A 22,737-nucleotide genomic window follows, 5' to 3' on the forward strand; every position below is an offset into this window, starting at 1 on the left:
TCTGAACTTTGGGCCTCTAGAGTCTTAATCTGACTCTGGGGAAAAAAAAAGATATTTCCATGGAGAGTGGTAGCCTGAAACCATGCTCACCTCTGGTTTTCATCAATATCTGAGCATTACCTGGGCTGGCCTCTGCTATTTCTTATGGCCTGAGTTGTGCCCAGACTGGAGAGGCCTGGGACCTGCGATGGATCTCTGAATCCAGCCAGTTCAGTGTTGCTCAGAGACTTGAGGGTCCAAAGAAGGTCTGCATGTGGGATCTGAAACCACGCTGATTCTACTCCTTGACTGGGCCCACTGCCTCCAAACTGAGAAATCTGACTCCCTAGTTTTACTTGCAAGGGCCCCAAGCTGGGTTTTTGTCTCAGTCACAAACACTCATTATGTTCCTGGCATTTTCTCTCCTCTTCTTGGATCAAAGATCATTCCCTCGGGGAAAAGCCAGCAGAAGCTTCTGTAACTCACCCTAAAATTAAAGTCAAGGCTCTGTGTCAAGTTCTTATAAGGCAGAAACCCTCAGTGTCAGGCCTGGAAAGACAAATAATGGAAAAAAAAACACAAAAAACAAACTCTACAACTTTTGGCTAAGTATAATATCAAATGTCAGATTTTGTATGTACACTTTTGCCATCATTTCCCCCTCTATTAATTTTAACTCTATAGAAGCAGAAGGTAAAGATGTATTGATGGGTTGGTACTAATTATCTCCTGCTATCTTCATTGATGAGAATTTCTGATGTGAGTTGGGGTTTGAATCACAGCAGTATGTTCACTCACATCCATTTTAGATGTGATGTGCGAGCTGCCAGCTGCATGCCTCATTTTACTACCAATGGAGGTTTGACTCCTCAATCAGCGTGCAAAACACCATCGTTCTTATGTTGGGTTTCAGAAGAAAAGTGCAATGGCTCTTGTGCCAACAACATGCACCCTGTGCAGGACAGCGTTTAAATGTCTGAGCATTGACTCAGAGGATTTAAAAGGGCTTAGGACCTCTAACTCATGCCTTAATGCACCTGTTGTCAATATGTTTTCCTTCTTCATATAACAATGTACTTGTAGTCACAAAATTGTAAGTCAAAGTAATAATTTCTATCACAGAAGTGGAGGGAGGTTGAGCCAGGATGGCAGAGAGGGAAGACCCGGGGTCAGTGTCTCCCCACACCTAGGACACTCACCAGATGCTGGTGGGGGGCCTCTGACAACCAGGTGGGCAGGAGGAGCCCCTGAGTGACCCGCACTATTTACAATAGCCAGGGCATGGAAGCAGCCTAAATGTCCACCGACAGATGAGTGAGTGAAGAAGATGCAGTACATGTATACCCTGGAATATTACTTGGTCATAAAAAGGAGTGAAATTGATTCCGTAGGAGTGATGTGGATGAATCTAGAGCCTGCCATACAGAGTTAAATAAGTCAAAAAGAGGAAAATAAATATCGTATATGTATTATTGCATACCTATGGAATCTAGAAAAATGGCACTAATGAACCTATTTGCAGGGCAGCAGTAGAGACACAGACAGAGACAATGGACTTGTGATCATGGTGAGGGGGAAGAAAAAGTGGTGAACTGAGAGAGCAGCAGTCACTTATACACACTACCATGGGTAAGACAGAGAGCAGGTGGGGAGCTGCTGCAGAGCACAGGGAGCTCAGCTCAGTGCTGTGTGATGACCCAGAGGGGAGGGACGGGAGGATGGAAGGGAGGCTCAAGAGCGGGGATATGGGTATACATATGGCTGATTCACTGTGTTGTCTGGCACAAGCTGACACAATGTTGTAAAGCAATTATAGTCTAACTAAAAATAGAAAAATGGAGGGGAATTAGTTACTCTCACCCTTATAGGCATTTTAGAATCCTGGAAGGTACTATGCCTGCAATTTGGGCTTCTGCCTGACCAGGCAGTGCTCATCAAGAGACCTTTAGCTCATAATGAACATCTGGCTCCAGGTGTAGACAGATGATGTCTCTTGGCATCCAGCAAAGGATACATCCAAAATCCAAATTTCATCAAGTATGTGTGCTCACAAAAAGACAGTGTAACAGAAAATGCTATGGCAAGGGAAGGGAGAGGATCTGATACTTTGTGCCTCACTGGATGTTTATCAATGCTTAGGACAAATATGGGTTTATTCTACCGTGGATTCGTTCCACAGACATTTATTTATTAAGAAACTGTTACACACCAGACTCTCAGGTAAGTCCAGGAAGACAGAAATAAGTCAGAAAAGTCCCCGACCTAGAATGTCTCCAAACCTAACATGTAAATAACTGAGGATAACCACATTCCTCACAGAGTCACATCTTAACTAAGAGTTAAAGTCTAAAGAAGGGTGCATCCACCTAAAGTGAACATTACCCTTGAAAATCTTTTAAACTGGGATTTTTTTGGACCATAGATGTATTGCTTGACTTCTAACATCTGACTTCTGTCATTTTGATCTTTAGCATCTTGGAAGTAACAGTGTACAGTTCTCTTGCACAATCTAATTGCCTACCCAGTATCTAAGAAAGAACGCTCAGCCCCTGGCTTCTTGTTACCATTTAAGCTGCCAAAGAATCCTAATTAGCTGTCACAGTTCCTTCTTCATGTAGAAAACAGAAAATATGGGAGTAGCAATGGAGCTGGATCCCTTTCTTTCTGACCTTGCCTTTATAGCCAAGGTAGTATCTCTCTATAGCCACTCTCATCATATCTTTACTGTTTTCTGAGTCAAACTAACAGAGCCACTTAAATACAATTCTGAAAGTTGTCCATCAACTCATTATCCATCATCAGTTGGAACTCCTGCATGCTTTCTCTTGGTCCTGGAGAAAATTCCCACCCGCCATCCTTTAAATGACCTTGCTTTTTCATATAAAAGTTTGGAGAAATTCTGCTGCACAAATGAATATATAGGTGGCTCCTCACTTCAAAGAGGAGAATGCTGAGCTGGGTTACTTGCTGATTTTTCCTACTGTAGGGAAGTTTCTCTTGGATATCTGAATTTTCCATGTCACAATCAAGATAGATGGAGCTCTTCTCCTTTATCCACATTGTGACTCCGTAGATTAGACCCTTCCTTTCAAAAGTTATTGACAAAGCAGCAGGCATTGTTCTAGGCATTGCAAAATCATCAACGATCAAACCAAGAAGGTCTTGGCCTCATAAAGGTGGACAGCAAATAGATGAACAAGGTTATGGTGATTAAGTTCCAGGAAGAAAAATAAACCAGGGAAGGGGGGTGGAGAGTTGGGGAGTGATGGAGCTGGCTTATTACCCTGTGAACTGGGGTCTTTGGAGCTAAGACCTGAAGGAAGTGAAGGGGTGAGCTGTGTGTGGATCTGGTAGAAGAGACAGATATTTGAAGGTCTTAGGCGGGAGCATGCCTGCAAAGTCTCTGCAATCTTCAGAAGGCAGTCTGGCTGAAGGGAGAGGCAGGAAATGAGGTCAGGTGGTGAAGATCCTGAGGATGGGGAGATTGGATGGTCTTAGTGGCAATTGTAAGGCATTTTAGCTTTTATTTTGAGAAAATGGAGAAGCCACAGGACAATTTTGAGTGGAGGAGTGATGTGATGTGTCTCACATTTCTAAAGGAATACTTTCACTGATGAGTTGAGAGTAGTTTTGGGGGTAGTTTTGGAGAGTAGTTTTAGGACAAAATCAAGAGCAGTAACATGCTTGAGGAAGTTGTAGAAAGTTCATTTTACCTTCTAATCTTGACCCCACTTACTAAGTTCTAAATGAAACTTGAAAAGATTTTGTGCAGATACTCCTGAAGTTAAGACTGTAGCTCAGAGGCGAATTCCTACTTATAAAGCAAATATACAAGTGATCGAAGTGGCTCTGATAGATTGCTTTCCCAGCACAGTGCAGAATCAAACTTGTTATAAGAATGTTATATCCATCTTACAACAAACTGAGGAAAGGTAAGTTTACATATCCAGACTCGATCTCATTTATAAAGAGCTAGGATTTAAATCCAGACAATCTGACATGAGAGCCCAAACTCTTAAGCACCATGTGCCCACCATGTGTCCACCATGCAATAATCACACAGGATGTGGCACTGGCTGCACCTTTAGACAGGATATAAGCTGCTCAGGTTGCTCCAGTCTCTGCTACTTCCTATCTCCTTTACACGTTTAAGTTATTGTGTGGATCCTGTTTTCTGGGGTGATGATCCTTGGTCTAAATGTTTTCTGAGATCCTTTGTGTAAATTCTAGGTCAAAGATGATGAAGAGGTTTCATCTCTTAAATCCATGATTGATGGTGTTGAGAAGAGTTCCCAGGAATATCTGAACATAATAGAAAGATGTGCTATATTTGACTGGTGGTGCTGAGTATTTTGTATGAGGTATGTTTGCTGATGCTGCTCTTGGCTAACCCAGGATGGAAGGCAAGGTTGGTTTGCCCTCTCTGACCCAATCTATCCCATTTCCCCAAAAGACAGAATCTTTGCTTGTCCTGATTTTGACTACCAAATAGCAAAGTTGATCTAAGCAAGTTCATTCTGACAAAATTTTCAGGAAGGGATAAATATACAGTCTCTCCCAGAAGTATGTTCAGTTTGACAAAGGAGTGTAGGGAGAGTGAACGGTTAGTGCAGTAGTATGATGTCTTGTTGGAGGGATTGCAGGCATCCATGTGTGGAGGAGTTATTTTTGGCTGGGAGTGTGGGCTTTCCATGTGCCCTGGTAAATGATCACTCACAGAAGGAAAGCCTGATCAGAGTCCTTGAACAGAGGTGGGCAAATGTTTTCTGTAAAGAAATGGATGGTAAGCATTTTTAGCTTTGTGGACTGTGCGATTGCTCTCACAGCTACTTAAGTCTGCCACAACAGTGCTAAAGCAGCACTGATAAATGGATGGTATGCTCCCAACCTGTTACTATGGCAGCCATAGTTTGCCAACCCATATCCTGAATGATGAGTGATAGAAATAAAAGCAAAACAGGCCTTGGAAATGGGTATCATGGATCTTGGTTTCTGATGATGTGTTAAAATTCTTTGCATTCATTTTCCAAGAGAACTTTGCAGGCAGAAATCTTGCCCTAGCCCACTCCCAACAAAATCCATTTAGAAATACAAAAATCCAACCAGATTTAATCCAATCTCATAAAATCCTGAGCATGGACAATTTTAAACATGTGGTTTCTTTAGAGAATATCTCAGGGTGGCACGAAGTACCTTCAGTTTCCTAGATACCTTTAATCTCTCAGCAAAGGGAAGCCAATATTCAATAATTAATGCTTTAGTATCTTATTTCATTTGGAAATGACCTACCCATTTAAAAAACTCCCCCTCCAAATCCCCCCAAAAACAAACCAAAAAACTGTGTGTTCACAGCAGCCAATTGACAAAAGGCTCAAGCAACCCAAGTTCCCACTGATGGATGAATGGATAAATGGTCTGTCCATACGATGGAATATGACTCAACCTTGAAAAGGAAGGAAATTCTGACCCATGCAAAAACATGCATGAACCTTGAGGATGTTACAGTCAGTGAAATAAGCCAGATACAAAGGACAAATACTGTATGATTCCACTAATATGCGGCACCTAGAGTGGTCAAATTCACAAAGACAGAAAGTAGAATAGAGGCTACCAGGGGCAGAGGGAATTAGTGCTTAATTGGGACTTAGTGTTTAAATGGGTACCAAATTTCAGCTCTGCAAGAAGAAAAGAGTTCTGGAGATGGATGGTGGTGACAGCTGCTCAACAACGTGAATATACTTGACAATGCTGCCCTGTATACTTTGGAATCATTAAGATGGTAATCATATATGTATTTTGTCACAGTTTAAACAAAAAACCTCTGCGTGCCTCAATATTCTTATCTGAAACATAAGATTAAAAAAACACTATTTCTTGGGGTCATTGTGAGGATCAAAGAAATGCTACCTGCTGTGTAATGAACATCCAGGATACATGAAAACATTGCTATTTCTATTATTATTATAATACTTCTCATGTTTAACCTGGATCAGGAGTCAGGACCTACTGACGACTCTGAAATGATGCTTTATATATTAGAAACTGGCAAGTGGGTAGAAAGGAAGAGAATCAGGGTCTAAACACTGGGTCCAGGTTTGAGGATGAGAAATACTGTTTTCTCTAAACTGAAACATTTACTCTCAATCAAGCAATAAAAATGTTCTGACACTAGTAAGTCAACTTCAGGGAAGGAACACCGTTATTTGGTGTCCAAATAGGATGCTGCCACATGAAGAAAGACGGCAGTAGATGTGCAGGCAGAGATGATGCTGTGCAGCCTATCGGCCCTCTTTCTGCCTCTGCTGTTTCATTTGCATCCAAGAGTGTCTCTACTGATGGCGGGGGGACAAATATGAGTCCCGACTCTGCATCCAGCAGGTGGCTTCACCCCACTCTGTAGCTACAGATTCTATTCCTATATGTGAGGTTTATTTATTTTTTAATATAAATTTATTTATTTTAATTGGAGGCTAATTACTTTACAATATTGTACTGGTTTTGCCATACATTGACATGAATCTGCCACAGGTGTACATGTGTTCCTGATCCCCTCTCCCTCCTCCCTCCGCATCCCATCCCTCTGGGTCATCCCAGTGCACCAGCCCCGAGCACCCTGTATCATGCATCGAACCTGGACTGGTGATTCGTTTCACATATGATAATATACATGTTTCAATGCAGTTCTCCCAAACCATCCCACCTTCGTGAGGCTCTCCCACAGAGTCCAAAAGACTGTTTCATACATCTGTGTCTCTTTTGCTGTCTTGCATACAGGGTTATCATTACCATCTTTCTAAATAACCACTGATACAATCTAAATGTTCATTGACAGATAAATGGATAAAGGTGTGGGATATTTATACAATGGAATATTACTCAGCCATAAAATGAATGAAATAATGCCATTTGCAGCAACATACATGGACCTAGGGATTATCCTATTAAGTGAAGCAAGCCATGCAGAGAAAGACAAGTATCATATGATATCACTTATAGGTGGAAGCTTCAGAAAACAGAGACAAATGAATTTATACACAAAATAGACCCACAGACATAGAAAATGAACTTATGGTTATCTAAGGGAGAAGGAAGAGGGGAGGAGGGATGAATTCAGAATTTGGGATTAACAGATGCGTGTGCTCAGTCACTCAGCCATGTCCAACTCTTCAGGACCGCATGGACTTTAGCCCGCCAGGCTCCTCTGTCCATGGGATTTTACAGGCAGGAATACTGGAGTGGGTTGCCATTTCCTTCTCCAGGGGATCTTCCTGATCCAGGGACCGAACCCATGTCTCCTATGTCTTCTGCACTGTCAGGTGGATTTTAACCTCTGAGACACCTGGGAAGCCCAATTAACAGATACACACTACTACATATAAACTAGATAACCAACAAGGACCTACTGTACAGCACAGGGAACTATACTCAATATTTTATAAAACTCTGCAAGGGAAAAGAATCTCTCTCTCACACACACACACACACACACACACACATATACATATGTATACATACAACTGAATCAGTTTGCTGTACACCTGAAACTAACACAACATAGTAAATCAATTATACTTCAATAAAGATAAAATTAAAAAAACAACAAATGCTAAAAAAGGATATTGAGGAAACAACAGCAACAAATAACTACCCATTGCATGCAAAATGGATTGAAGAAGGGGAATATTTGAGAGGTTATTCTAATCTAACAGCCTTGCTCAATGAAGGAACTCAAGGGATATGTGTTCACCAAATGAAAAGTGTGTCGCCTCTATCAGCGCCTGAAAAGCATCATGCTCCTTCTTGGAGGATGCCATGTCCTACAGCCGAACCGCTTCCCAGGAGCTCTTCCCCTGCAAGTAACACAGGAGAGTCTGAAGAGGAGGCAGCAGGGCTGATTGAACAGGCATAATCCACACGATTTCCCGATTCCTTGGCTGGTATTTAAGAAACCACTTAGGGGACTTTCCTGGTGGTCCAGTGGTTAAGAATCCACCTTGCAATGCAGGGGACGTGAGTTTGATCCCTGGTTGGAGAGAGAAAATCACACGTGCCATGGAGCAACTAAACCCACACACAACTAGAGAGAATCTTTATACCAATGAAATATCCTGCATAATGCAACAAAGATCCCACGTGCTGCAACTAAGAACCGAAAGAGCCAAGTAAGTAAATAAATAAAACAACAAAAAAGGGGCCACTTCTCCCTGGGAGAGGACAAAAATGATGAGCCCCAGTAAAAGATCAGCAGACTGAGAAAAAAAAAAAGGGACTCAAGAGGATGCCCTCTCCTCATGGCTCTCTCTGTGGCTGATCAGGTGATGGGAAGTTCAGCAGGGGTCCCCAAAGCAGGCTGCATGGCGGGCAGGGCCCCCACTACCCTCCTCTCCTCCTCTGGAGCAAGGCCACTGCCAAGACAAGCCATAGCCTACAGCCCACAGCACAGCACCCCACTGGGGAGGCAATCTCTGCTACTCCTTTCCTCTCTTGGGTTTGTTAAGTGTCTCATTCCAGTCCTGAAATCACCCTCCTTCCCCTGGCAGCGGCGGTCTGCTCCTGTGGCAGGAACACTTCTGCCTGGATCAGCCTTGGGAGAACACATCAGGCTTGATTAAGCAGTTTCCCACCCTTGGTTTCTGCTGGAAAGCAGGGTAGGTCCTGATGCTGTCACAGTATTAGAAGATGCTGAAGCAGGCTTACTGAATCCAGCTGCGATGTGCAGGGGCTGACCTCCCTTCACTGGTAACAGAGGACTTTTCTGCCATTTGGGGAAGATACTTGTCTGTTTAGGAGCAGTTAATGAGCGCTTTAAAAACAACTCAGCAAAAAAAGGAAACCTCCCACACTATTGGTTGGAATGTAAATTGGTGCAGCCACTATGGAGAACAGTATGGCGGTTCCTTAAAAAACTAAACATAGAGCTACCATATGATCCAGCAATCCCACTCTTGGGCATATATCCAGAGAAAAATCTAATTTGAAAAATACATGCACCCAAATGTTCACAGCAACATTACTTACAATAGCCAAGACGTGGAAGCAACTCAGTGTCCACCAACAGATGAATGGATAAAGATGTGGAATATATACACTGAAGTGAAGTGTTAGTTGCTCAGTCCTGTCTGACCCTGTGACCCCATGGACTGTAGCCCGCCATGTTCCTCTATCCATGGAATTCTCCAGGCAAGAATACTGGAGTGGGTTTCCATTTCCCTCTCCAGGGGATCTTTCCAACCCAGGGATTGAACCTGGGTCTTCTGCATTGCAGACAGATTGTTTACCTTCTGAGCCATCGGGGAAGTCCATATATACACTGGAATATATTTAAAAAAGAATAAAATTAAAAAAGAATAAAATAATGCCATCCATAGCAACATGGATGGACCAAGAGATTATCACACTAAGTAAAGAAAGAGAAAGGCAAATATCACATGACATCACTTATATGTGAAATCTAACTTTTGAACTTATTTGCAAAACAGAAACAGACTCACAGATAGAGAAAATAAATTTATGATTACCAAAGGGAACATGTAGTGTAGGGGAGGGATGAGTTAGGAGTTTGGGATTAGAGATACACACTACTATATATAAAACAGATAAACAATGAGATCCTACTGTATAGCACAGATAACTATATTTAATATCTTGTAATAACCTATAATGGAATAAATGAAAAAGAATCCCTCTATATATATCTATAAAATATGTATCTCTCTATATTCTATTACCATATATCTGAATACCTTTGCTGTGCAACAGAAATGAACGCAACATTGTAAATCAACTGCTGTTCAGTCATTAACTCATGTTCAACAAGTCGTGTCCGACTCTCTGAGACCCCATGGACTACAGCATACAGGCTTCCCTATTCTTCACTATCTTCCTGGAGTTTGCTCAAACTCATGTCCATTGAGTTGGTGATGTTATCCAACAATCTCATCCTCTGTTGTCCCCTTCTCCTCCTGCCTTCAGTCTTCCCCAGGGCCTTTTCCAATGAGTCAGCTCTTTGTGCATGACGGGGTATCAAACTATTGGAGCTTCAGCTTCAGCCTCAGTTCTTCCAATGAATATTCAGGGTTGAATTCCTTTAGGATTGACTAGCTGGATCTCCTTGCTGCCCAAGGGACTCTCAAGGGTCTTCTCTAGCACCACAATTCAAAAGCATCAATTCTTCAGTGTTCAGCCTTATTTATGGTCCAACTTTCATGTCCGTGTTTCAAGTAAAAAAAAAAAAAAAAAAAAACAAAACTCAGCAAGCATTTCAGGAGTGACTCTTGAGCCCAAATCAGTCTTCTTTGCTATGTGTAAAAGTATAGTTTGGCTTTGCAGTACAGCCACTTCCCACAGGGCAACTGTGGGGCTCTTAAAGTTCCCTGACCTCCATAGCTCTGCCAGTCCTAAGTGGCTGCAGGCAGTATATGCTGTTTCTGTTTCTCAGAGGCCCCCACCGTATTCTGTGGTGAGAGCACAGAGTTCCTGGGGCTGGAGAGGGCCTGCCCCTCTCCCCCAAACCCCTCCTTTTTTAGTTCGTGTCCTTTGGAGTGATGTAGGCAAAGAGTCAGACACGATTGAGCGACTGAAATGAACTGAACTGAGGCTTTGGACAATCGGTGTTTTAGGCTGTCTGAGCTTCAAGGATAAGGAGGTGACCTAAACAGGTCCCATGAGAGCATATCCCAGGTCTTACACTGGACTGGCCCAGCAGACATAGATTCTTTCCTGTTGGATTTGAACTGGTTCTGAGGCATCCATTTTGCTCCCACAAGGGCAGCCTCTGTCAGAATGAAACTCACCCACAAGAAAGTGTGGCTATATGTGAGGGGGTGGGAAAGAGAGAGAGAATGTTCGTGTGGTTCTGAACAAATCCCTCAGAAATTAGTCCTGACTGAACTCTCCAATGACGTCAGCCACACTTTTTTCCTATTTAAACTGAAGTCAGTGTGGGTGGAATTTCCTGTTATTTCCAGCTCCTAAGAATCACAATAGATATTCTCATCAATATCTGAAATGCATCCATGAGGGACCTGCTGCCTTCTTAAAAACCCAGCAGCCTTGGGAGACACAAGGTAACATGCCTTCATGTAATTTATGATTCAGACCAAATGAGTTTTCCAGTGGATCTCCTGAGAGATGGTTTTGTATGGAGGGAGGAGAATGCAAGAGGTTATTGGGTCTCTGGCTGGAGAAAGAAGAGAAAGCAAATGAAAATAAAAAGATGTTGGGGGTGGGGAGAGATGGGCTTTAAAGACAGACCTACTGCTTAGAGATTTCCCAGGAGCCTCTGAGCAGGTGTTGAGATGCTTCTCCAAGGATTTCTTGTCTTTCTTTCTCAAGGGCTTCCGAATGGCACCAAAACATTATCTACAAAACATTATCTCTCTCAGCACCTGTGATTCATAGAGCAGCACGGTGACAGCTGTGCAGGCTGTGGGGTTTTATTTTCAAGTTATTCACCAGGTGGTGAGGCCTGTGGATGGACGTGAAACTGAACACAGGAAGGTTTTCCACTTTCCTTGAGTCTCTGCATTTCTGACAATGATTTCATGGACTCCCGAGACAACCCAAGTCATTCTGTACTCTTTAGGGCACAAATATAAACACAGACTTCTTTGGTGACTGGTATTATAAGATAAACAGAATTGCTTTACACAGAAAAGGATTCCATTGGTTTCTGCTTAGGCAGTAGTGCGGTGGGATTCGAGGTCTTGAGCAGTATCGTAAGTTCTTGATTTTTCTGCACAGTGGTTCTGACTTCCTCTATTGTTTCTAATTCCCTGGCAAGTTCCTTTCTCAAGATGGAATCTGGACATCCCTGGTGGTACAGTGTATTAGAATCTGCCTGCCAATGCAGGGGACATGGGTTTGATCCCAGGTCCAGGAAGATTCCACATGCTGTGGAGCAACAAAGCCTGTGCACCACAGCTTCTAAGCCCACAAGCTGCAACTGCTGAACCCATGTGCTGCAACTGTTGAAGCCTGTGTGCCTAGAGCCCGTGCTCCACAGTAAGAAAAGCCACTGCAATGAGAAGGCGATGCTCTGCAGTGAAGAGTAGCTTCCACTTGCAGCAACTAAGAAAGCCTGCACATAGCAACAAAGACCCAGGGCAACCAAAAAAAAAAAAAAAAAGATGGAACTTAATAACTCTGGCATATCCTCTCAAGGATAAGCAGTAAGAACGAAAGGAGAGAAAATGTTCTCTTACAGGAGTTTCGGCCAAAGCCAAACCCACTGATTGGGATTGAATACCATGTCTCCCCCTGAGCCAATGAAAGTCTCTGGAGGGATGCAGTGCTGTGATTGGCCACTGTGGGTCACATGGCCACTGGAAGCTGGGTTGGACACCATACCATTTAAATTGCATAGATTTAAAATAAATGAGGCATGGTTATGAAATACACAGCATGGGAATACAGTCAATAACTATGTAATATCTTTATGTGATGACATAGTGACTACACGTAGTGTGGTGATCATTTTGAAATATATAGAAATCTCGAATTACTCAGCTGCATAACACAAACTAACATGGTGTTGCAGGTCAACTATACTTCAAAAACAAACAAACAGACATAAAAGAGATCAGATTTGTGGTTATCAGAGGTGTGGGGTGAGGTGAGAGGGAATTGGATGAAGGCAACCAAAGATAGACTCCTAGCTCTAAGATAAACAGGTGCTAGAGATGTAATGTACAACATGATAAATAGAAGTAACACTGCTGTATGTTACATATGAAAGTTGTTATGAGAGAAAATCCTAAGAGTGAGCATCACAAGAAAAAAAATTTTTTTTTCTATTTCTTTATTTATGTATCCCCCTGGAGTGAGAAGCAACTCGCTCCAATATTGCCTGAAGAATCCCATGGACAGGGGAACCTGGCGGGCTCAGAGCAGCTGAGCACACAATTATATATCCATGTGAAGTGATGGACATTCACTAAACTTATCATGGTCATCATTTCATAATGTACCTAGGTTAAATCATTATGCTGGACACCTTAAACCTATACAGTGCTGTATATCAATGATATCCCAATCAAACTGGAAGAAAAAATTTAAATAAATTTTAAAAAGTAAAAAATTCAAGACTCTCATACAGTGAAGTTAAGTCACAAAGAGGAAAGCAAATACCGTAGATCACGTATAAGTGGAATCTAGAAAAATGGTACAGATGAACTTACTTGCAAAGCAGAGACAGAAACACAGATGTAGAGAACACACGTATGGATACCAAAAGGGTGGGTAGGATAAATTGGGAGACTGAGATTGGCATATACACACTATTGTGTATAAAATAGATAACTAATGAGAACCTATTATATCGCATAGGGAACTCTATACTCAGTGCTCTGTGGTGACCTAAATGGGATGGAAATCTGAAAAAGAGCAGATGTAGGTATACATATAACAGATTCACTTTGCTGTACAGCAGAAACTAACACAACATTGTAAAGCAACTATACTCCAATAAAAATTAAAAAAATAAAATAAAGAATTAGGGGGGGAAAAGAAAAAAAAACTTGCATGAATTCAGTGGAGAGATTTTTAGAGAATATCCGCTTATTGTTATCAGAAAAAAAGCAAATGGAAGCTGCAGGACAAAGCTCCCTGTCCTCTGTAGGAATCAGTAGGACTTTCTAAAAGCAGCGCAAACAGAAAGAAACTCACAGTGAATGATTTACCTAATTCATAATAAATAACCAACAAAGACTGTCTGGAATATAAAATGCCACCCCCAACATTGCAAACTGAAAGCTGGTGCAAGTTTTAGCAACAGACCTCCCCAGGGGTATTTATGGTTTCCGTGATCTTCCTCTTCTGCAGGTTCATCTTCAGAGTTTCCTTAGTGTTTTCCTGGAGCCATGATGGAGAGGATCCTTAGTAAATAATAAGCTAGATCAAATGGCATATGGTTTTTACAAAATTTTACAACACTTACTCAGAGGGCTTCCCTGGTGGCTCAGTGGTAAAGAATCCGCCTACCAATGCAGGAGACACAGGTTTGATCCCTGGCTCGGGAAGATCCCACGTGCTGCGGAACAACAAAGCCCCTGCCCCACACATCCTGAGCCTGCGCTCTAGAGCCTGGGAATGGCAGATACTGAGCATACGTGCTGCAGCCACTGAAGCCTGCAGACCCTAGAGCCCACACTCCGCAACAAGAGACGTCATCACAATGAGAGGCCTATGCACCACAACTCAAGAGTAGCTCCTGCTTGCTGCAACTGGAGAAAGCCAGGGCACACCAACAGAGACCTAGCACGGCCAAGAATAAAATAAATAACATCATATATATATATGATATAAAACTTTATATATATATATAAAACTTGCTCAGGAAAGACTTTAGTAAGAAGATAAAGGGGTGAGCATGCCTGGCAACCATTGAGGGGAAGAGAGTTAGGAGCAGAAGGGTGTCTGACCTGTTAGAGGAAAAGCAAAGTCCACAGGGTGCTGGGAACAGAGGTGGCGAGAGGCAGCATGACCAGAGTGAGGTTGGAGTTGAGGCAGGCATAGCCGGCTGGGCTGTACTTCCCCTGTCCTGGTAAACCCTTTAGCTTTACCTTTGAGGTGGGAGGAGGCCAGTGGATGGTTCTGAGCTAAGGAATGACATCACTAGGCTTCCATATGAATCAGCCCAGCTGCCGCAGGCGGCCACTGGGACGCCAACAAGAAGGTCACTGCTTTGATCCAGGAGAGTTATGCTGGCTTGGGCTGGGGTGGTAGCTGTGAGGACTGCTTGGCTCCTGGGTGTGTTTAGAAAGCACTGCCAGTGGGGTTTGCTAAAGGACTGGATGTGGGGAGAGAGAGAGAACAAGGAATATGGGATGTGCTAAGACGCTGGCTTAAAGAATGTACCAAGATTCTGGTCTGAGCCACTGGGGAGATGAATGTGCCATGTACTGAGATGAAGGGAATTCTGGGTGGGATGTGTTGTATACTGTCACACGGCTTGGTCATCTTCTCACAGCACTGCCTTCTCTCAGAGACACTAAGGACAGGGCCGTGCCTCTAACCTGTGGCCCCAACACCTGAAACTGGACCCAGCGCTCAGCGACGACTCAATCTGCGTTTGTCCACTGCTTTCTTGTGAGTGGAAACGCTCCCTGGGGTTCATGTGGGATCAGAGAGGCCCTTCAGTCCCTGAGCAGAACAGGCAGGAAGGCTGGTGGGCTCTGACAAGTCCTGGGACCACAAGGATGGGAGGCCCCCGCCCTCCCCACTGCATCCCTTCCGGGATGGGGGCGTTTGCTGGGAGGCTGGCTCAGAGGAGGCGCCAGGAAGCTCTGTCTGCACAGTGGGTGGTGACAGCGTGACAAACCCCTCTCCCCTGCAGACTGGCATCACAGTACAAGCTGCTTGGCAGAGCAAACTAGGCGCCCCCTCCCTCCCCAGGCATCGCATCCCCCAAAAGGCCTTTGTTTTAGATCACTTTTGCATTCAATTTAAAAGGTGAAAGAAGCAGCCAGAGAGGAGGGGGTCTTCAGCATTTAAACCAGGGATGGGGAGAGCTGATCACCCCGTCCCTAACTCATGGAGAATCCTACTGGTTAGCTAGGGGAGTGGAGCCACTTGTGAATCCTCACCGATCCTCCAAAAACGCTTTGTGCTATGAAATCATCCTAGAGCGTGGCCGCATACACATCAACCTAGTATCTGATGCTGCCCTCTCTCCCCTTCCTAGCCGGTGCGGTCAGCGGGGGTCAGTAAGCTCTATTTGGATGGTGGTCCCTTATCCCTCGGCCATCCTCCCTAGGGGCATGGAAGAGGTCACGGCATTTGGAAACACAGATGGTCAGGATCATCACCAACGAGGACTAACATTCCCCACCAACCCCCGACCACCCCCTGAAGCACCATGTCCTTCTCATCCTGATCTAATCTCGGGCAGGGAATGGAAGCAGCAGGATAATCAGAGTGGGATGAGGGATGGGGGATCTCGGGGGACCCTGTGGTCCCAGCCGGTTGAGGAGCAGTGATGCTGACCTGACAGTGGATTTCTGCAGGGAGCCGGGGTGTCAACTTGCCTTAATGACGTCTTCATCAGACGATCGACACTCCACAGACTTGAGGTCTGTCACCGCGCCATCCTCCTCCACAGAGACCACCTTCACGGGCACAGCCACCGTCTTCCCAGTGAGGATGGCTGTGTTCAGGATTTCTGCCTCCTGGAAAAGCAAACGTATTCCACCATTACATCCTGACACTCATGCAGACCGCCTTCCCTCAGGCTCCCTGTGAAGAACCTGCCCCCACTCAGGCTCAGGAAGCCTGGCATTCTGCACCAGCCGAGGGGTCCTGGTGGCCCAGGTAATGTTCCTCCATCACCCAGACTTTCGAGGAGATGAACATGATGGAGAGGGGGTATGGGATGCGGCAGGGGGGGAGCAAATTCATCATGAATATTGTATTTGCCCAACTTCACCATGCACCAAGAACTGTCCTAGCACGTGTAAGTAAGGACATATGAAGTCTCACAGAATCATTTCACGTGCACTCAGATTTGCTCTACTCTGTGGGTGGCACAGAGAGGTTCTCCTACTTGACACAGCTAAGAAATGGCAAAGGTGGGATTAGAACCCAGGATGTTCAACCCGAGTCCACGTGTTCATGTTCCAATTGGTCTAAACTCACACAAAAGGATTCTGATGCAAGCAGTCAACTGCTGGCCAGGGAGCAGGATGCCTAATGCGCGGGACATAAGGAGACTGAGAGGCTGTCACTCTGTACGCTGTGGCTCTTGCTTCCTTTCACTTCCTGTCACTCCTCCAAGGTTATCCCAGCCTCTGTATGTGTCTGGAATGCTATGACAACCCCAGTGACACCCGCAGAGCCCCATCGATGTGACACACGCACGCACAACACTCACACACACACACACACTCACCCCAACATGCATTCTCCCTGCTAAACACTTCCTCCACAGCTCAGCTCAACATGTGTCCTTTGGGACCTCCCTGTTTGCCTCTGTTATTTGCTTTCAGAGCCAAGAACATGATAGTCCCTGAGAGCCCAGGAAAGAAAGGCATGGGCTGTCCTTTGGGGCATCTGACACCACTGCAGTTTTGCTATTCCTTATAGCAAAACTTATAGTTGTTCAATCCTTTCATTCTTCGACACGGTAAGCTCTGTGGGGCTGCCTCTGCTTCCTGCTCAGCAGAACCTCACCCAGAGCCTGTGGAAAGCATGGAGAAGAACCCAGCAAGGAAGGAACTGGAATCCACACTAGCATCTTCATCTCCTTGTTCTGTATGTTAGCCTTCTGTGCGTAAGTCCCTTCCTTTTAATTTTTTATTTTTTACTGACATATAGATGCTTTGCAATGTTGTGTTATTTGTGGTACCTGGCAAGGTGATTCATATATGTATATATATATATTACTTTTCAGATTCTTTTCCATTATTGGTTATTCCAAGGTACTGAATATAGTTCCCTGTGCTATACAATGGGTCCTTGTCGTTTATCTCTTTTATATATAGTAGAGTGGAAAAGGAAATGGTAACCCACTCCAGTATTCTTGCCTGGAGAATCCCATTGACAGAAGAGGCTGGAGGGCTACAGTCCACGGGGTCGCAAAGAGTCGGACACGACTGAGCGACTCACACATGCACACACACATATTGTAGTGTGTACCTGTCAATCCTAAACTCCTAGTTTATCCTTCCCCTGCATTCCTTTTTGGTAACCACAGTTTGTTTTCACAGTGAGTCTATTTCTCTTTTTGTAGGTAAGTTCATTTGAATCATTTTTTTTAGATTCCACATACAAGTGATATCATGGGACATTTGTCTGTCTGAGTTCTCTCTTCTTGGCAATGGGTACCTTTTCTCTGTGTCGGGAAGATCCCCTGGAGAAGGAAAGAGCAATCCACTCCAGTATTCTTGCCTGGGAAATTCCCATGGACAGAGGAGCCTGGTGGGTTACAGTCCATGGGGTTACAAAGGATTGGATACGACTCAGCAACTGAGCATGCACGCGCCTTTTCCTGGATATCGAGCAAGCATCCTCACTCTGCACTTCTGTCTCCAGCAAGCCCATGCCTTCTAGGGTTACTGTCACACTCTTGCAGTTTGTGCACAGTCCCATGGGATCCTGTGAGCCTGTTTCTCAGGTGGAGAACACTGAGCCCCAAGCAATAAGAATCTCATTCCTCTCATTTGCCTCCTCTAACCACATGAAGATCAAAATTCCCATATAAGCCTCAGTCTTTGTGCAACAAGACATTCGAGTTCTAGCCCTTGACATTCTTGGTTCAATCCCCATTCATCACATGTCAGTTGTGTTCCTAAGAGATCTTATGTGAGTGTGCACGCTGAGTTTCTTCTATTCATCTGAACTTGACCAGCTGAGCCTTTTACGTCTTTTAGAGACAGGCTTGCAGAGATTCTTGTTAATTTGGTTTTCATGTGAAATCAAAAACGCCCATTTAGCTGTATGCCAGAAGAAGGCGTAGAAGTTTATCAGCTTAAAATTATATAACCGTTTCCCTTATGTTAACTTTCTATTTCTTATGTAAGATTTTACTTTTCCTTTATAGGACTCAGTTCGTTTTATAATTAGTTCATTTGGCTTAGCCTTTGGATATGATAATATATATATATATATACACACATACATGGATATATATGTATGTGTATATATATACATATATATATATTGTTTCTTTAATTCTAAAAGACAAGACTACAGTTTGTAATGTTCCTGAATTTCAAAGACTATGCCTCAAACTGTCTGAATATGCATAGGCCTTCAAATGCTCCATTGCTTCTGCACCTTTTTTCCCTTCCCTGTGGGTTTCCAGCGGATTTTTATTTTATTTTGGGTACAAACATAGTAAAAGAATGAAGGAACCCAATCAGCATGGTGTTGCTACTTCCCGCTGCCTCTGGGGAGGAAAAAGGCCAGGCATATTTTTCCACTCTAAAGGGTAGAGATCAAAAGGACCTGTTCACACTTCGAGAAGAAGTGGAAAAATGCAATTTAACTCTTGGGCCCAAACTGGCTCATCTCTAAGGGAAAAAGCAGACTAGAGAAATAGCATTAGAACATCAGCTTCAGGGAAAACAATTTTGCACACCAGTGGTAGAAACGTAAAGAGCATCTCTGCTCCAACAATAAAACTCAAAAGGCCTGTAACGCATTTGCAGTCAGGTCAGCATTGTGAGAAATGACCCTGGGGTAACCACTGAGCAGCTGTGAGCCCACAGGTCTGGGATGTTTTCTTATCCTCTAAACAGAATGCATCTGGAGAAGGAAATGGCAACCCACTCCAGTGTTCTTGCCTGGAGAATCCCAGGGACGGGGGAGCCTGGTGGGCTGCCGTCTGTGGGGTCGCACAGAGTTGGACACGACTGAAGTGACTTAGCAGTAGCAAACAGAATGCATCGGTCCGTCTGCAAGATCTCAGTGGGGATTGGGGACCAAGCTTTCAAGCCTGGCATTTTCCTGCCTCCTCTGTGTGATTCTTTGATATCAAGAAACTTCTCTTCACTCTGCTTAATATTCAGCAACAATCTAAATGGGAAAAGGAATTGAAGAAGACTAGACACATGCATATGTGTCACTGAATCACTTTGCTGCACACCTGAAACCAACACAGCATCGTTAACCAGCTGTGTGTGTGTGCTTAGCTGCTCAGTCACGGCCGATTCTTTGTGACCCCATGGACTGTAGCCCACCAAACTCCTCTGTCCATGGAGTTTTCCAGGCAAGAATACTGTAGTGGGTTCCCATTTCCTATTCCAGGTTATCTTCCTGACCCAGGGATCGAACCTGTGTCTCCTGCATCAGCAGGCAGACTCTTTACTGCTGAGCTACCTGGGAAGCCAACTTCAATATAAAATAGAAATTAAAAAAAAACCTAGATCTAATCCATGCAATAATTCATGGACTTCATGGTTATACAAAGCAATATATTTCCTAGTGCTTCAAAAAACAAAAAACGTTCTTGCTGTGTTTTTTGGAATTAGTTACGTTTGGTTCTTTTGCTTGTATTAGTAAGGTTCTGAGGGATAAAAGTGAAAGAGGAGAGTGAAAAAGTTGGCTTAAAGCTCAACATTCAGAAAACGAAGATCATGGCATCTGGTCCCATCACTTCATGGGAAATAGATGGGGAAACAGTCAGACTATTTTGGGGGGCTCCAAAATCACTGCAGATGGTGACTGCAGCCATGAAATTAAAAGACGCTTACTCCTTGGAAGAAAAGTTATGACCAACCTAGATACCATACTGAAAAGCAGAGATATTATTTTGCCAACAAAGGCCCATCTAATGAAGGCTATGGTTTTTCCAGTGGTCATGTATGGATGTGAGAGTTGGACTGTGAAGAAGGCTGAGTGCCGAAGAATTGATGCTTTTGAACTGTGGTGTTGGAGAAAACTCTTGAGAATCCCTTGGACTGCAAGGAGATCCAACCAGTCCATTCTGAAGGAGATCAGCCCTGGGATTTCTTTGGAAGGAATGATGCTAAAGCTGAAACTCCAGTACTTTGGCCACCTCATGCGAAGAGTTGACTCATTGGAAAAGACTCTGATGCTAGGAGGGATTGAGGGCAGGAGGAGAAGGGGACGACAGAGGATGAGATGGCTGGATGGCATCACTGACTCGATGGACGTGAGTCTGAGTGAACTCTGGGAGTTGGTGATGGACAGGGAGGCCTGGCGTGCTGCGATTCATGGGGTCGCAAAGAGTCAGACACGACTGAGCAACTGAACTGAACTGAGCTGAACTGAAGGACTTCCCTGGTGGTTCAGCGGTTGAGGACCTGCTTTCCAGTGCAGGGGACAAGGGTTCGATCTCTGGTCCAGGAAGATCCCATATGCCGTGGGGGCAATGAAGCCTGTGTGCCACAACTTCTGAGTCCCTGCTCAAGAGCCCATGCTCCGCAGCAAGAGAAGCCTGAGTCCCACAGCAAAGACCCAGCATAGACAAGAAAGAAAGAAGGCAACATAAAGAAAGTTCTGAGTAGTGCAAAAAATTAAGAAAAGATGAAAAGAGAAGAGAGCCTTCTCTTGTGCATTGCTGACTTTCTCCAGGAGGTGACTGTTGTGTGGACAGCTCACAAAAGTCTCTGGACAAGAAGATGCCTGCAGAGGCCTGGCGTGGGTTGAGGTGTGATCCCATAAAACCCTTGAAGGCTCAGTTGCTTTATTGCTGTGAGTTCCCCTTATCACAGCCCCTGAGCCTCGGAAACAAAGGCAGGCATGTCTTGAGAAAGCCCTGTCTCAGTTCTTACTGGTAGCTCCATGCTTGTCTTCTGCCATTTGGACACTATGTTCTTGCCAGTGAGTCCTTTCTGGGAATTGGACCACATGGCTGCAGAACTTGAGGGCCAGCAGAGGCTAGGAGAGGGCAAGAGCGGGGAAGAGACGCTGACTGTGGCACCAGGAAAAGGGACGACCTCGTGAGTAAGGGTACAGATCCTTTCTTGAAATGTAACTCATTATCCTCTATTGTCAGGCAACAATGACTGTCCTCATTTTACTTGAGAGACGATGACCCACATCTTAGTTTGGAAAGGCCCCAGAAACAGATGCTGGAAAGAGGATTCAAGAGCCATTTGTTTCAGAGACTCAGGAAACTTCAAGAAGGGAGTAGGGAAGTGATACAAGGAAAAGTAGGCAGCCAACAAGGATGCATGTCCTGCCGGAGACCAGAGTTGGGGGCTGGAGCCTAATTGTGCCGGGCTTGAGCCCTATGATGAAACATATTGGGTATGTTACATAGTTTAACGTGTTGAAATGTTTTATCATATATTTTCCTGCAGGGGAAGCTATCTAAAAGACACAGGTGAGGGGCTCCCCTGGTGGTCCAGGGGTTAAGATTCCATGCTCCCCATGGAAAGGGGCCCAGGTTCAATTGCTGGTCAGGGAAGTAGATCCCATATACCCCAAACTAAGAACCCTAGTGGCGCAGCCAAATAAATTAAAAAAAAAAAAAAAAGGCACCAAAATAAACAGCTAAAAATACTTACAGGGAAGGGAGAGGGAGCTGGAGTTTTATCCATCAGCTCCTGCAAGCTGACCATTCCCTGGCTCGTCCAGCCTGCTGTGTGTGCAGACAGACAATCTCAGCAAAAGATCCTGGCAGACGGTGACGCTAGGAATTGGTCTGGAGCACTCTGGCAGGATGTAAGGGAAATGCACATAGCCCTGACAGTCTGCTGTGACTTAAGTGTGAAATACTTTGTCATATGGAGATCTGACGGGTTGGAATCAACGTTAGAGTGTTTGTTGTTTTTTTTTTAATTTCCTCGCTTCTAGGGTTCTGATTTTGTGTATGAACACAGTCATTTCTTCATGTGCACTCTTAAAAATTATTTTTAAAACAGAGGAGAGGAAGATAATGGATACAGGAAAACAGTACTTTTGAAGGGGTCCCTCTAAAACATGTCAAAAACAGAAATAGATGCACAGGCATAGAAAATAAACTTATGGTTACCAAAGGGGAAAGGAGGAGAGGAATAAATTAGGAGTTTGGGATTAACAGATACACACCACTATATGTAAAATAGATAGTCAATGAGGTCCTACTGTGTAGCACAGGGAACTCTATTCAATATTTTGTAATAACCTATAATGAAAAAAGATTCTAAAAGAATATATATGCATGATTTAATCACTTTGCTGTATGCCTGAAACTAACAACATTGTAAACTAATTCTATTTCAATAAAAATTTAAAAAGAAAAACACATCAAGAGATGGATCTGTGTGTTATAGGCGGTTTGTAACTCATCCAGTGCATATCCTGCCTTCCTGC

At 44.0% G+C, this 22,737-nt stretch overlaps 1 protein-coding gene across 1 annotated transcript in view; it reads right to left on the bottom strand.

The window, feature by feature from the left end:
* The window catches only part of TMEM132D (transmembrane protein 132D), an 891,916-nt gene that overhangs the window by 116,457 nt on the left and 752,722 nt on the right, over positions 1-22,737 (bottom strand). The window contains exon 5 of the mRNA XM_018061413.1: positions 16,005-16,145. Within this exon, the coding sequence (XP_017916902.1) occupies positions 16,005-16,145 (141 nt within the window). The remainder of the gene's footprint in view (positions 1-16,004; positions 16,146-22,737) is intronic.

Source organism: Capra hircus, chromosome 17, assembly GCF_001704415.2.
Source record: "Capra hircus breed San Clemente chromosome 17, ASM170441v1, whole genome shotgun sequence".
Taxonomy (NCBI): Eukaryota; Metazoa; Chordata; class Mammalia; order Artiodactyla; family Bovidae; genus Capra; species Capra hircus.